We start from the raw sequence: 14,348 nt of genomic DNA, 5'->3' as shown, positions 1-14,348 counted from the left end.
AGGTCGTATACATATTGAATCCGTGCAGACCCACCTGCGAGGTTTAGAGTCCACAATTGTCTCTGCAAGACCGGAGAGAAAAGAGTTGGAGAGTGTATGAAGCCTTGAGGTAGTCAAGTTGACATCAGCTGGTCTCCATGAACGGTAAAGGCGAGTAGGTACTGACTGTCTTCATGAAGAGGCAGAGAGAAAAAAGCATGTTGCAGGTCAACAACAGCGAAAAATTTAGCATCTGATGGTACCGAGGCTAGAATATGAGCTGGATTTGGGACCAGGGCATGAAGTTGATAGCTCTTAAATCTTGAACCAGTCTATACTGGTCTGGCTTGCCAGATTTTCGGACAGCCATAATTGAAATGTTATTGGGTTATTAGCAAGGGACCAAAATGTCTTGATGAAGAAAGTTATCAATTAAAACAGTAAGGCTTCGTATCGCTTGTTGTTTCAGGCAGTATTGCCGGATGGATGGTAGAGTCACATTTGGTTTTAGAGCAATCTGAATGGGTTCGCAATCCGTGACTCCAACATGGGAGAATGTTTTGGCCCATACATCAGGGCAGACTAAATCAAGGATGTCTCAACTTTCCTGTTGCCAGAGTGTAGCATTGTGAGAGGTAGGAGTTAGATAGTAGAGGATAATCATCCCTCCTTGGAAGGTTTGCAGTAGGTAGCAGTGGGTCAGCCCTGGTGACGACATGGTGGACCAAGGGGCCAAGGTCCTTAACATGATGAGGTGGATTAACCTTCCAGGTGATGTGAGCGGCTGAGGTGTCTGCTTGTTTCCACAGGTGAAAGGGTATTTGAACAAAATCTGCATTGTCTTCTGGGCTGGTGACCCGAGTCAAGATCTGTAAAGACCATTCAGTACCCATCAAGTCTCTAAAGAAGTCTTCAAGGGATTTGTCTTGGATGTCTGATCATTAGCAAGGGTGATGTGACTTTCAGATCCTTGGGGGTCAAGGTCAAGTTACCACCATTGGGGTTTAGTGGACATGTACAATTGGCATTCAACTGAGTCAGAATCAAGTTGGACGCCATCAGGGGAACAAGCGAGTTTAACTTGGAAGACACACTTAAGATCTTGTCCCATTAAATTGCAGGATAATGTGGTAGTGATCACAAAGTGGTGCTCCAGGGAATAGTCTTGGAAATGGACAGGAACTAGATCAGAAAGTGAATATTTGTGAGTTTCTCCTTGAAAGCTAGATAATTTCTTTGTCTCTTTAGTGACTAGAGGTTCATGTCGGATTTTACCGAGGACATTGAGGCCCCTGTGTCAGTCAGAAAGGGATACCAACTGTTGTCAACTTTAAGAAAGACTGTGGGTTTCTGCTTGGAAGACACAGACTGTAAGGGAAAGTTCTGGATTAGTGGTGCTGGAAGAGCACAGCAGTTCAGGCAGCATCCAAGGAGCATCGAAATCGACGTTTTGGGCAAAAGCCCTTCATCAGGAATAAAGGCAGTGAGCTTGAAGCATGGAGAGATAAGCTAGAGGAGGGTGGGGGTGGGGAGAGAGTAGCATAGAGTACAATAGGTGAGTGGGGGAGGGGATGAAGGTGATAGGTCAGGGAGGAGAGGGTGGAGTGGATAGTTGGAAAAGGAGCTAGGCAGGTCGGACAAGTCCGGACAAGTCATGGGGACAGTGCTGAGCTGGAAGTTTAGAACTAAGGTGAGGTGGGGGAAGGGGAAATGAGGAAACTGTTGAAGTCCACATTGATGCCCTGGGGTTGAAGTGTTCCGAGGCGGAAGATGAGGCGTTCTTCCTCCAAGCGTATGATGGTGAGGGAGCGGCGGTGAAGGAGGCCCAGGACCTCCATGTCCTTGGCAGAGTGGGAGGGGGAGTTGAAATGTTGGGCCACGGGGCGGTGTGGTTGATTGGTGCGGGTGTGTCGGAGATGTTCCCTAAAGCGCTCTGCTAGGAGGCGCCCAGTCTCCCCAATATAGAGGAGACCACATCGGGAGCAACGGATACAATAAATGATATCAGTGGATGTGCAAGTAAAACTTTGGCTGTGGAAGGCTCCTTTAGGGCCTTGGATGGAGGTGAGGGAGGAGGTGTGGGCACAGGTTTTACAGTTCCTGCGGTGGCAGGGGAAAGTGCCAGGATGGGAGGGTGGGTTGTAGGGGGGCGTGGACCTGACCAGGTAGTCACGGAGGGAACGGTCTTTGCGGAAGGCGGAGAGGGGTGGGGAGGGAAATATATCCCTGGTGGTGGGGTCTGTTTGGAGGTGGCAGAAATGTCGGCGGATGATTTGGTTTATGCGAAGGTTGGTAGGGTGGAAGGTGAGCACCAGGGGCGTTCTGTCCTTGTTACGGTTGAAGGGGTGGGGTCTGAGGGTGGAGGTGTGGGATGTGGACGAGATGCGTTGGAGGGCATCTTTAACCACGTAGGAAGGGAAATTGCGGTCTCTAAAGAAGGAGGCTATCTGGTGTGTTCTGTGGTGGAACTGGTCCTCCTCAGAGCAGATGAGGCGGAGGAATTGGGAATACGGGATGCCATTTTTGCAAGAGGTAGGGTGGGAAGAGGTGTAATCCAGGTAGCTGTGGGAGTCGGTGGGTTTGTAAAAAATGTCAGTGTCAAGTTGGTCGTCATTAATGGAGATGGAGAGGTCCAGGAAGGGGAGGGAAGTGTCAGAGATGGAATGTGTAAATTTAAGGTCAGGGTGGAATGTGTTGGTGAAGTTGATGAATTGCTCAACCTCCTCGCGGGAGCACGAGGTGGCGCCAATGCAGTCCTCAATGTAGCGGAGGAAGAGGTGGGGAGTGATGCCAGTGTAATTACGGAAGATCAACTGCTCTATGTAGCCAACAAAGAGACAGGCATAGCTGGGGCCCATGCGTGTGCCCATGGCTACCCCTTTGGTCTGGAGGAAGTGGGAGGATTCAAAGGAGAAATTGTTAAAGGTGAGGACCAGTTCGGCCAAACGAATGAGTGTGTCGGTGGAGGGGTACTGTTGGGGACGTCTGGAGAGGAAAAAACGGAGGGCTTGGAGGCCCTGGTCATGGCGGATGGAGGTGTAGAGGGATTGGATATTCATGATGAAGATGAGGCGTTGGGGGCCGGGGAAATGGAAGTCTTGGAGGAGGTGGAGGGTGTGGGTGGTGTCTCGAACGTATGTGGGGAGTTCCTGGACTAGGGGGATAGGACAGTGTCGAGGTAGGTAGAGATGAGTTCAGTGGGGCAGGAGCATGCTGAGTCAATGGGTCGGCCGGGGTGGTCAGGCTTGTGGATCTTGGGATGGAGGTAGAACCGGGCAGTGAACTGTAAAACCTTCGCCCACACCTCCTCCCTCACCTCTATCCAAGGCCCTAAAGGAGCCTTCCACATCCATCAAAGTTTTACTTGCACATCCACTAATATCATCTATTGTATCCGTTGCTCCCGATGTGGTCTCCTCTACATTGGGGAGACTGGGCGCCTCCTAGCAGAGCGCTTTAGGGAACATCTCCGACACACCCGCACTAATCAACCACACCGCCCCGTGGCCCAACATTTCAACTCCCCCTCCCACTCTGCCGAGGACATGGAGGTCCTGGGCCTCCTTCACCGCCGCTCCCTCACCACCATACGCTTGGAGGAAGAACGCCTCATCTTCCGCCTCGGAACACTTCAACCCCAGGGCATTAATGTGGACTTCAAGAGTTTCCTCATTTCCCCTTCCCCCACCTCACCCTAGTTCTAAACTTCCAGCTCAGCACTGTCCCCATGACCTGTCCGGACTTGTCCTACCTGCCTATCTCCTTTTCCACCTATCCACTCCACCCTCTCCTCCCTGACCTATCACCTTCATCCTCTCCCCCACACACCCATTGTGCTCCATGCTACTTTCTCCCCACCCCCACCCTCCTCTAGCTTATCTCTCCACGCTTCAGGCTCTCTGCCTTTATTCCTGATGAAAAGCTTTTGCCCGAAACGTCGATTTCAAAGCTCCTTGGATGCTGCCTGAATTGCTGTGCTCTTCCAGCACCACTAATCCAGAATCTGGTTTCCAGCATCTGCAGTCATTGTTTTTACCTGTAAAGGAAAGTTACCTCGTCATTGAGAAAAGGGGCTGTTTTGCAAAATATAAGTGAGTTGTCCTCTGCCTCTTGCTTGTGGCAGAGGATGATTATTATTGGAGAGATTCCCCCAGTTGTCATAGGGGTCCTGAGGGTAATTTCCATAAGTGCTTCCTTGGTCCCTCCCCGTTGCTCCTTAGGGCAATTCGAGGCCCAATGAAGAGGGTGGCCACGAATAAAGCAGCCTTGGGTTGGGCAGTCACAAGCCCAGTGATATGGGCTGCCACAATTAAAACACCTCTGAGGGGCTGCCTGAGAGGGACACCTCTGCCATGCCCATGACTGTGGCCTTCAAAGGGTGCGGGCCGCTACTCTTAACATACAGGTCTCTTCCTGGACAACAAATTCTGATTTTATGCGGTTTAGAGCTTTGTCTTCGCTCTGATTTTCCACAAAGCCTTAACAGGACGCTGGAGTTGATTCAGATTAGTGTCGACCCAGTCCAGGGTGTTTGTCTTGACCACTGTGGCGACAGAGGGTGGCAGACAGTTTAATAACATGGAGTTATATTGAGCATTGACAGCATGGAAATTCAAAGCTCAATCTCCAGAGGAAGACTCCTAGCACTCTCAGAAGCGTTCAAGGAAATCTTTAACAGACTCCTTACTTTTAGAGCGAAGTTCAAGAATACGAGTAAGATCAATAGGTTTTACCAGTATGGATGAGGATTTGTAAGGGTAAGGATTTGTTGAATAAAGGCCCAAAGGTTCCTGGGCAATGCCGTCATAAACTTTAATTGTGATGTTTAGGAAATCAATGAACTGTTGAGGAGTTTGGTGGCAGTCTGGCGCATTACTGAGAATAGACAGAATTTCATGGGGCTTCTAGGGACAGTAGACACTGATAGTGGCATTTTGACCTGGAGCACCAGCCCATGGGTTTGACAGTTCTGACATAGGGAACTTGCCAGATGCAGGTATTTTGTCTCCCGAGTCCTCTGAAGAGGAACTCAGTGGTATTTCTGATCATTGAACAAATTTTTTTCAGTAGATTGGCGAGATTTTGATTTCTGTCAACTGCGAGTGTTCCAAGCAATAGGGTTAGTAAACTGAGGAGGGGGTGGGGGAGCAGGCGTGGCTACAGCAGCAGCATATGTCTGAGGGTGAGCTGCAGTTGCCAACCTAACAGGAACCTGAGGAATGGGGGCAAGAGTGGCATTAGCAGGGGTAAGTCCAGATGGGAAAAATATAGGGGTCAGCGGCAGGGAAACAAGGGGGATTTGAGGATTAGGTGGAACAACAGTTTGTTAAGGAGGAGATGGACAGTCCATGGGGAAAGGGTTAGGGCAGGGGCTCTAGACTTGCCGATCCGGCAGGGGCTGGAATAATGGCACATTAAGATTCACTTGTGGAATGGGGTGGGGGAGGTGGTGACGATGCAAGTTGCAGGTAGGAACACCAATCATCTAAGTCTGAATTTTTGCTGTCTCCTGCGCCCAAACCAAAGCCAACCATTGAATTGCACAGTTTGGTTTGTTTACCAGTCACCGTTGATTATTCCTTTTGTTTCTGTTGATGTTTGACTCAAGCACATTCATTTTTGAGGACCTCAATAGAGTTCATGGTACCATCAATAGTTAATGCAGTTCGCAATTTGGTGGCACTATCCTGCTCTGACAGCAAAACTGATTCTTTGTGGCTTTAATCACAGAATTGCCGCCACAGTCCAATCAATTCTTTTGTTTTAGAGGCCAAGTTTTGTTGCCAAATCAATTGCTGGGCTAATGTAACCCATTGAATACTTTTAGGGCCACCTAGTGGCCCCTGCTCATCACCCAATGTCTTATTTAAGGCGCCAGAAAGTTTCCGCAGGCTTTCCGACTTCACCGGATACTTCTCACATCATTTCACCAATAATGAAGACAGATCTTCCGTCTTGTCTATATTACTGTCCATCTTAAACAACTTTTCTTTTATGATCCTGACTCAAAACCTTCACTGTCTAATAGCCCGTCAACACACAACAATCTACTGAATTCCGCAAACCCTTCTCAACTTTCCAAAACCCTTGATAGTCTCGTTATAATGTATCGCGATACTTCCTTATTTCATCTTTCACAGAACAATTTAGGAATCAATTTAGACAGTGCCAATTTGACTGAGTCAGAGTCCCCGACTCTAATTACAGGTTCCTGACCTGTTAATGGGAGACTCTGGCTCCCAGGAATCCCTAACTCCTTCGGGTCCCCAACCCCTTTCTTTTGTGAATTCTTACCAGGACCGATCCTTGTCGGGCTGGTCTTAGATGATAGACACCATGGGGCTGAGTCAACCACTACTTGAATGAGAGAAAACCAAACTGTTCTAAAATACTCACGTCTGTCTGGCCAATTCCTCAACACTCAATAGTGGAGGACTCCAAGCTCTTATACCCCTGTCCACAATCTCTCCGTACCGAATCCAAGCCACGGCACCAGATGAAGATCTCGACCCACAGGAAGGGTCTCTTGGTTCCGCGATTGGTCAATAAACACTAGCAATTTGGTCTGGTTCTGTAAGATTTCACACTTCATTCCATCTTGGCTAGGCACAGATTGTCCAGTAACACAGAGGTTAAACATTTCTATGTTCCTTGGAGAAACTGCACACGTGGCTTAAAACAAAGACATTTTTATACTTTTCTCAGAGAGGTACAGGGTTGAAACTTTATTGCTGGAACAGCACAGCAGGTCAGGCAGGTGAGTCATTCCTGAAGAAGGGCCTGTGCCCGAAACGTCGAATCTCCTGTTCCCTGGATGCTGCCTGACCTGCTGTGCTGTTCCAGCAATAAAGTTTCAACTTTGATCTCCAGCATCTGCAGACCTCACTTTCTCCTCAGAGAGGTACAGGCCATAATCATATAGCACATTCAAACAATTACTAATCAATTTTAATGAAATGGTTTTACTGAAAGCAACTTAGCCCAGTGATATTTCCTGGGAAACAAATTTGTTTTCCAACATCCAAGTACTCCTATTACATGAACCTAATCTCTGCACCTGCACTTGAAGGTCAGTTAGGATGGCCAGTAATATCTTACCTAGTAATTTCTACGTTGTAAAGGAAGTATTGTCTGCTAATCTCTGAGACCGTCTGTGGTTAGTTCAGCTTTAACAGGGTTGTCAATTTGTAGCCTCGAAGCTATTTTGTTACGATGTTTGCATTAAGAAGCCATTTTATTGCTATGTTAGTAAAAGCATATATTAAATGGCTGTTTCTGACAACAATTAGTTATTTCAGCCTATATTCAGATTTCAGATCCTCACATATACACAAAAAGGCTGTATCGTATGGGTAATGTCTCATGTAAGTCTGGGAGTTAAACCTCAGTGGATATATCTCCAGAATATTTAGGATGGGGCTATATAGTGCACATACTGTATCTTGATGAATATATAGGAATTGTCCATAGAGCACAAGTGATACATTCCTATAGGATGTATAGGACTGGGTCTTAAACTATGTATCTAAAGGAGATGTAGGATTGGTGCAAAGATCACATGCTGTGTGATCTGTAGTGATCATTAACATAGGGCTGAGCTGTAGACCGTGTGATGTGTCTATTGGATATGTAGACTTGTGATGTATTATGAATTTACAGGATATATGTACATAGGGCACATGTGTTTTTATAGGATATATGGACTGGGCCACAAAGCAAAGATGGTCTGGTTAAATATATAAAACTTTAGACTGAAAGCAGATTTCTACGGGTTATGTATGACTTTGGAGATATTGAACTGGTAATATATATGCTGCATGGGATGAAGTAGTGGTAATGCACTTAATGTATAGTTTATATTTAACCTGTAGAGGGCACACCTTTTCTGGATGGCGTTTGGCATGTGTAGTATATTTCATATTTTGGATTTGCTGTCATTTCTAAGGATTATGCCTAATTCTGAAGCTACTAATTCAAACACATCTGGATGCAGAATTCATTCATGAGAATGGTTCCAAATGTGAGGATCTTGGACGTAGATTGCTGAAATTGGGACGCGTTTCTGAGCAGGAGGTTGCGAAATGATTATAAAAGGACCTTCACATCTTATAAACCACCCAGGTTGATAGTGCTGTTAAGAAGGCATACAGTGTGTTAGGTTTCATTGGTAGAGTCATAGAGATGTACAGCATGGAAACAGACCCTTTGGTCCAACCTGTCCATGCCGACCAGATATCCCAACCCAATCTAGTCCTACCTGCCAGCAACTGGCCCATATCCTTCCAAACCCTTCCTATTTATATACTCATCCGAATGCCTTTTAAATATTGCAGTTGTACCAGACTCCACCACTGGCAGCTCATTCCATACACGTGCCACCCTCTGTGTGAAAACGTTGCCCCATAGGTGGTTAGCACTGCTGCCTCGCAGCACCAGGGTCCCAGGTTCAATTCCAGCCTCTGGTGACTCTCTGTGTGGAGTTTGCACATTCTCCCCGTGTCTGTGTGGGTTTCCTCCCACAGTCCAAAGATGTGCAGGTTAGGTGAATTGGCCATGCTAAATTGCCCATAGTGTTAGGTCAATTAGTCAGAGGGAAATGGGCCTGGGTGGGTTACTCTTCGGAGGGTCGGTGTGGACTGGTTGGGCTGAAGGGCCTGTTTCCACACTGTAGGGAATCCAATCTGTAGGGAATCTAATCTAAATCTTTCCCCCCTCACCCTAAACTTATGCCCTCGAGTTCTGGACACCCCGACCCCAGAGAAAAGACTTTGTCTATTTATCCTATACATGCCTCTCCTGATTTTGTAAACCTCTTTAAGATCACCCCTCAACCTCTGACGCTCCAGGGAAAACAGCCCCAGCCTGTTCAGCCTCTCCCTGTAGTTCAAATCCTCCAACCCTGGCAACATCCTTGTAAATCTTTTCTGAACCTTTTCAAGGAGACCAGAATTGGAGCTGCAATATTATGCTGCAACTATACAAAACGCTAGTGTGGCCACACTTGGAATATTGTGTACATTCTGGTCGCCATATTTTGGGAAGGATGTGCAGAGGAGATTTACCAGGATGTTGCCTGGTCTGGAGAGAAGGTCTTATGAGGAAAGGCTGAGAGACTTGGGTCTGTTCTCATTGCAAAGAAGAAGGCGAAGAGGGGATTTGATAGAGACATACAAAATGATCAGAGGATTAGATAGGGTCGACAGTGAAAGTCTTTTTCCTAGGATGATGACGTCAGCTTGTACGAGGGGGCATAACTACAAACTGAGGGGTGATAGATTTAAGGCAGATGTCAGAGGCAGGTTCTTCACTGAGTGGTAAGGGCATGGAATGCCTTGCCTGCCAATGTAGTTAACTCAGCCACATCAGGGAGATTTAAACAATCCTTGGATAAGCACATGGATGATTTTGGGATAGTGTAGAGAGATGAGCTGAGAATAGTTCACAGGTCGGCGCAACATCAAGGGCCGAAGGGCCTGTTTTGTGCTATATTGTTCTATGTTCTATGACATAGCAAATGAGGACAAACTGCTCCCACTCATAGAAGAATTGAGAACGAGAGAGCACCAATTTAAAGTAATTGGCAATTTAAGCAATGGCGACGTGAGAGCAAAGTTTATGTTCAGTGAGTGGTTGGAGGGGGCAGGTCAGGTGGATGGTGTCTCATTTGAACCTTCAAGAGTGAATTTGATTTGTTCCTTTCCAGAGGACAATGTGTAAGGTTACCAAGAGAAGACTGGGGGACTGGCAGGAAATGAGCTGTTAATTTTGAGAGTCAGCCTGCTCCTTGGATGCTGCCTGACCTGCTGTGCTTTTCCAGCACCACTCCAATCTAGACTCTGATCTCCAGTATCTGTAGTCCTCACTTTTACCTTTGTTAATTTTGAGAGCCAGTGCTGAATGGTGTCTTTCTGCCCTGTCAGAGGTCTGGGATAGGACTGAACTGGTATTTGCCGGGCAATAGAAAATTGTAGTCAATGTGATTGAATTGCTTTATAAGGAGTAACCTCTTCTGGTCAGCACAGAGGGTATCACGGCACATGCAGGGCAAGATTATTAGATTCTCTACAGTGTGGAAACAGACCCTTCGGCTCAACAAGTCCACACTGCCCCTCCGAAGAGAAACCCACCCAAACCCATTCCCCTACCCTATGTTTACCCCTGACTAACGCAACTAACACTGGGCAATTTAGCATGGCCAATTCACCAGACCTGCACACCTTTGGATTGTGGGAGGAAACCGGAGCACCCGGAGGAAACCGTCTGAATGTGTATAGACATCCAAAACAATACCCTGGTAACTGATTCCAGATGAGTTGGGTGTCCCTGTTACATGTGCGACAGAATGTTCCCTGACAGTTTGGAAAATTTGAATTTGAAATGTGGCCCCAGCATTTGTAATTGCAAAAACTGAAAGTGTAATATTTAGGGTTGGGAATGGCTTAAAATAGACAGTCAACGATAGATAAGTATTTCAAAGACGCAGCAGTTTAGATTGGATTTAATCATAAACAGACAGGGAAGTATACAGCCAGTGATAGTTGAGGTCTGGTCATGGACGCCAGAAGATGATCAAATCAATGGACAGTTTGTGTCCCTTTTGGAAGCTTGTGAAGGCAGCATCCTACATCCTCCTGGGCCTTCTCTATCTGCTCTGATCTGTCTGCTAATGTGCACTACTTTCTGATATGAGAGCCCTGCTGCTTGATAAGGGCTTGTAAACAGTAAAATTCACAGAGTTGGTACTTTTATATTGTCAGTCATCTGTTTGAGTTCAGATATCCGGTTGGTCAGCCCTGCAGTTGAAGTCGCATTCCTCACTTGACTCTTTCTAAACCCACCTGAGGAAGCACACACAGGACGTAACCAGACCAACTTTGGGATATCTGAACTGAGAGGAGACTGATATTTCCAGGGACAGAAAAAAAGGTTTCTCTGCCAAGGTGGCCTTACGCTTTGCAGATTGATTCTGACTTGTTTTTCATTTTCGTGGAATGTGGTCGGGCTAGTGTTTCTTCCTTTGTCTTTCTGCCAGATCTGCTGAGCTTTTCCGGTGGTTTCTGTTTTGGTTTTTGATTTCCAACATGTGCAGTTTTTTTTATTTTTTGTTTTTTTCCCAACCCTAATTGCCCTTAAATTGAGCAGCTTGCCAGGATGTTTCAGTGGGTAGTTAAGAGTCAACCAGGCCAGACTGCAGTAGAGCACAATTCAAATTTTGCCATCTGCCACAGTGAGATTCAAACCCATTTCTTCATAGCCTGGGCCTGTGGATTAATGATATTACCATTGTACCAATGCCTTCCCCAGGATGAATATTTGTATAGATTTATATTCCAAAATGTAATGTTTGATGAAGATGCGAATGTTTACTGGGATGTACTTGTGTGTCTGCGACAATGTCAGTCTGCAGGGAATGTGGTCATTATGTTGAAGAGGTGCTGGTCGCTGGGCAAGACATCCCAACACTGTGGGCTCCTGGATTTGCAGCACTTCATAGCAGCTGGTGGAATAACAAGTAAGTTGATGAAAATTTTGGAATTTTTGGTGTTTTTATGAAAACACCTCTGGTTCACTAATGTCTGACAAGGAACAAAATTTGTTGTCCTTACCACAAGTCTGTAATGTCCAGGTAATACAGACCACTGGCAATTCCCATGTCCGCTCTTAGTCACTGTCTGAATTAGCCGAGCAAACGACTCAATTCAATGGCAGAGATATGCAACTAATTCCAGGATTGACAGTATCAATGCAAAAAAAATTGATGAAAGTCCTCAATTTCAGGGAAGCGTCAGATGTGGTGAGAGTGTGGAGGGATGAGGAACAGAGGTGAACATCTGGGAGATCCTCGACTGAAGCACAGAGTTAAACAGGTACATGGAGAGGATAGGGAGACTGACAGCCCGGGAGGAGGAGGAGATTGAGCCTGAGAGGCAACTGGGGTCAAAGGTCAATGACACAGGTTGGGTCAGGGGCGTATGGGGAGGCTGGGCTGAGGGAGCTGCATTGCTGGGGGATGGGGGAAAGCTGGGTCATTGGGGGCGGCTGGCGGAGGGGAAGTCGGGCGGCAGGACCAAGGGAAGGCTGGGAAGATGCTGCGGGCCTGGATTGAGGGTGATGACTATTTTCTGTGTTAGTAATTTAATATTCCCCCATTCTCTCTTCCCCACCCCACTATCCCTCTTTTGGGACTCTCTCTCTCTCAGTATCTCCGAAATAGCAGGGATCGGTATGTGGATATTGGAATTCTGGCTGCAGATCTCCAGCGGTTGTATAGGTGAGGCCTGTCCCCATCCGATTCCCCTGAAGTTTACTGGAGGCTATTTTCTCTGTGTGGCTGTGGAGATTCTGAATACGCGAGTCTCTTTCTCTGGGAAGAGGAAACCTGGTCTGGCTGTCAGTGCTAGTTCTTCCTGCATCCTGCCTTTCCCAGTGATTCTCAGACATGTTGGTGGGCAAGTGATGAAGATACTCTGCAGTTCTTGGTTGATTTTTGTGTCATTCAGGATCAATCTTCCCCCCATACCTTGGTTCTTTTTATTCTCTCTCTGTGTTACCCTTTTGCCTTTTGGGACTGAGCTGAGGAACTTCACTCGTGGCTCTGAATCTTTTACATTGCCTTTACCAGAGACACTCAATTATTGAGCTTTTCAAAATTAATTCTGTATATCTTATGCAATTAAGTGATCTCTGGATAGTGGAGTAAAGTGAAATGACAGCTGAAGATCAGCCCTGATCATGGTGAATGACAGAATAGGCTGAAGGCACTGAATGTCATTCCTGGATCTTATTCCTTGTGATTTTCCTCCACCAGTAAGATATTAGATTCATACACACAGAGTTGTATAGCACAGAAACAGACTCTTTGGTCCACGCTGACCTGATATCTAGTCCCGTTTGCGAGCAGTTGGCCCATATCCCTTGAAACACTTGCTATTCCAATACCCACCCAGATGCCTTTTAAATGTCGCAACTGTACCAGCCTCCACCACTTCCTCTGGCAACTCGTTCCACACACTCACCACCCTCTGTGTGAAAAAGTTGTTTTTCCCCTCACATTAAACCTATGCCCTCTAGTTCTGGACTCCCCCAGTCCAGGGAAAAGACCTTGTTTATTTACCCTATCAATGCCCATCATGATTTAATAAACCTCTATACGATCACCCCTCAGCCTCTGATGCTCCAGGGAAAATAGCCCCAGTCTATTCAGCCTCCCCCTATAGCTCAAGCCTTCCAACCCTAGCAACACCCTTGTAAATCTTTCCTGAACCCTTCCAAGTTTGACAACATCCTTTGATAGGAGGGAGAGCAGAAATTGAACGCAGTATTCCAAAGTGGTCTAACCAGTACTATGTTGCTGCTGTTCTGAATAGCAGCAACATAACCTCCCAACTTCTATACTCTGTGCTCTGAGCAATAAAGGAAAGCATACCAAACGCCGCCTTCACTATCCTATCTACCTGCGACTCCACTTTCAAGGAGCTATGAACCTGCACTCCAAGGTCCCTTTGTTCAGCAACACTCCCTAGGACCTTACCATTAACTGTAGAAGTCCTGCTAAGGTTTGCTTTCCCAAAATGCAGCACCTCGCATTTCTCTAAATTAAACTCCACTTACCAGTGCTTGGGCTATTGGCCCATCTGATCAAGATCCTGCTGTACTCTGAGGTAATCATCTTTGCTGTCCACTGCGCCTCCCAATTTTGGTGTCATCTGCAAACTTACTAACTATACCTTCTATGTTCACATTCCAAATCACTTAAATAAATGACGAAAAATAGTGAACCCAGCACCAATCCTTGTGGCACATCACTGCTCACAGGGCCCCAGTCTGAAAAACAAACCTTCACCACCACCACCCACTGCCTTCTACCTTTGAGCCAGGTCTGTTTCCAAATGGCTAGTTCTCCCTGATCTAACCTTGCTAACCAGTCTACCTTGAGAAACCCTGTTGAACGCCTTACTGAAGTCTATATAGATCATGTCCACCATTCTGTGCTCAATAATCCTCTTTGTTACTTACAAAAAAAACTCAATTAAGTTAGTGAGACACAGTTTCCCATTCACAAAGCCATGTTGACTATCCCTAATTAGCCTTTCCAAATAAATATAAATTGTGTCCCTTAGGAGTCCCCCCAACAACTCGCCCATCACTGATGTCAGGCTCACTGGCCTGTAGTCTCCTGGCTTTTCTTGACCACCTCCCTTAAATGGCACCATATTAGCCAATCTCCAGTCTTCTGGCACCTCGCCTGTGATCCAAATATCTCCGCAAAGGGCCCAACAATCACTTCCCTAGTTTCCCACAGAGTTCTAAGGTACACCTGATCAGGTCCCGGGGATTTATCCACCTTTACGCATTTTAAGCCATCCAGC

General features: G+C 46.5%; 1 protein-coding gene across 4 annotated transcripts in view; it reads left to right on the top strand.

Moving 5' to 3' along the window:
• The window catches only part of nvl (nuclear VCP like), a 71,238-nt gene that overhangs the window by 5,500 nt on the left and 51,390 nt on the right, over window positions 1-14,348 (top strand). For 2 of the 4 annotated variants that reach the window (XM_087984533.1, XM_087984537.1), the window contains exons 2-3: window positions 11,758-11,846; window positions 12,180-12,250. In XM_087984533.1, coding sequence (XP_087840659.1) covers window positions 11,790-11,846; window positions 12,180-12,250 — 128 coding nt within the window. In that variant the 5' untranslated portion in view covers window positions 11,758-11,789. Of the gene's footprint in view, window positions 1-11,338; window positions 11,492-11,757; window positions 11,847-12,179; window positions 12,251-14,348 lie in introns of those variants that run through there. The other 2 variants (XR_015755050.1, XM_087984530.1) reach the window with 2 other exon arrangements.

The sequence above is a fragment of the Chiloscyllium plagiosum genome, unplaced genomic scaffold (assembly GCF_037043375.1).
Source record: "Chiloscyllium plagiosum isolate Xiang-an unplaced genomic scaffold, Cpla_swu_hap1 HiC_scaffold_3, whole genome shotgun sequence".
Classification (NCBI taxonomy): domain Eukaryota; kingdom Metazoa; phylum Chordata; class Chondrichthyes; order Orectolobiformes; family Hemiscylliidae; genus Chiloscyllium; species Chiloscyllium plagiosum.
The sequence above is the reverse complement of the archived record's forward strand: the minus strand, read 5'-3'. Positions and strand labels throughout refer to the sequence as shown.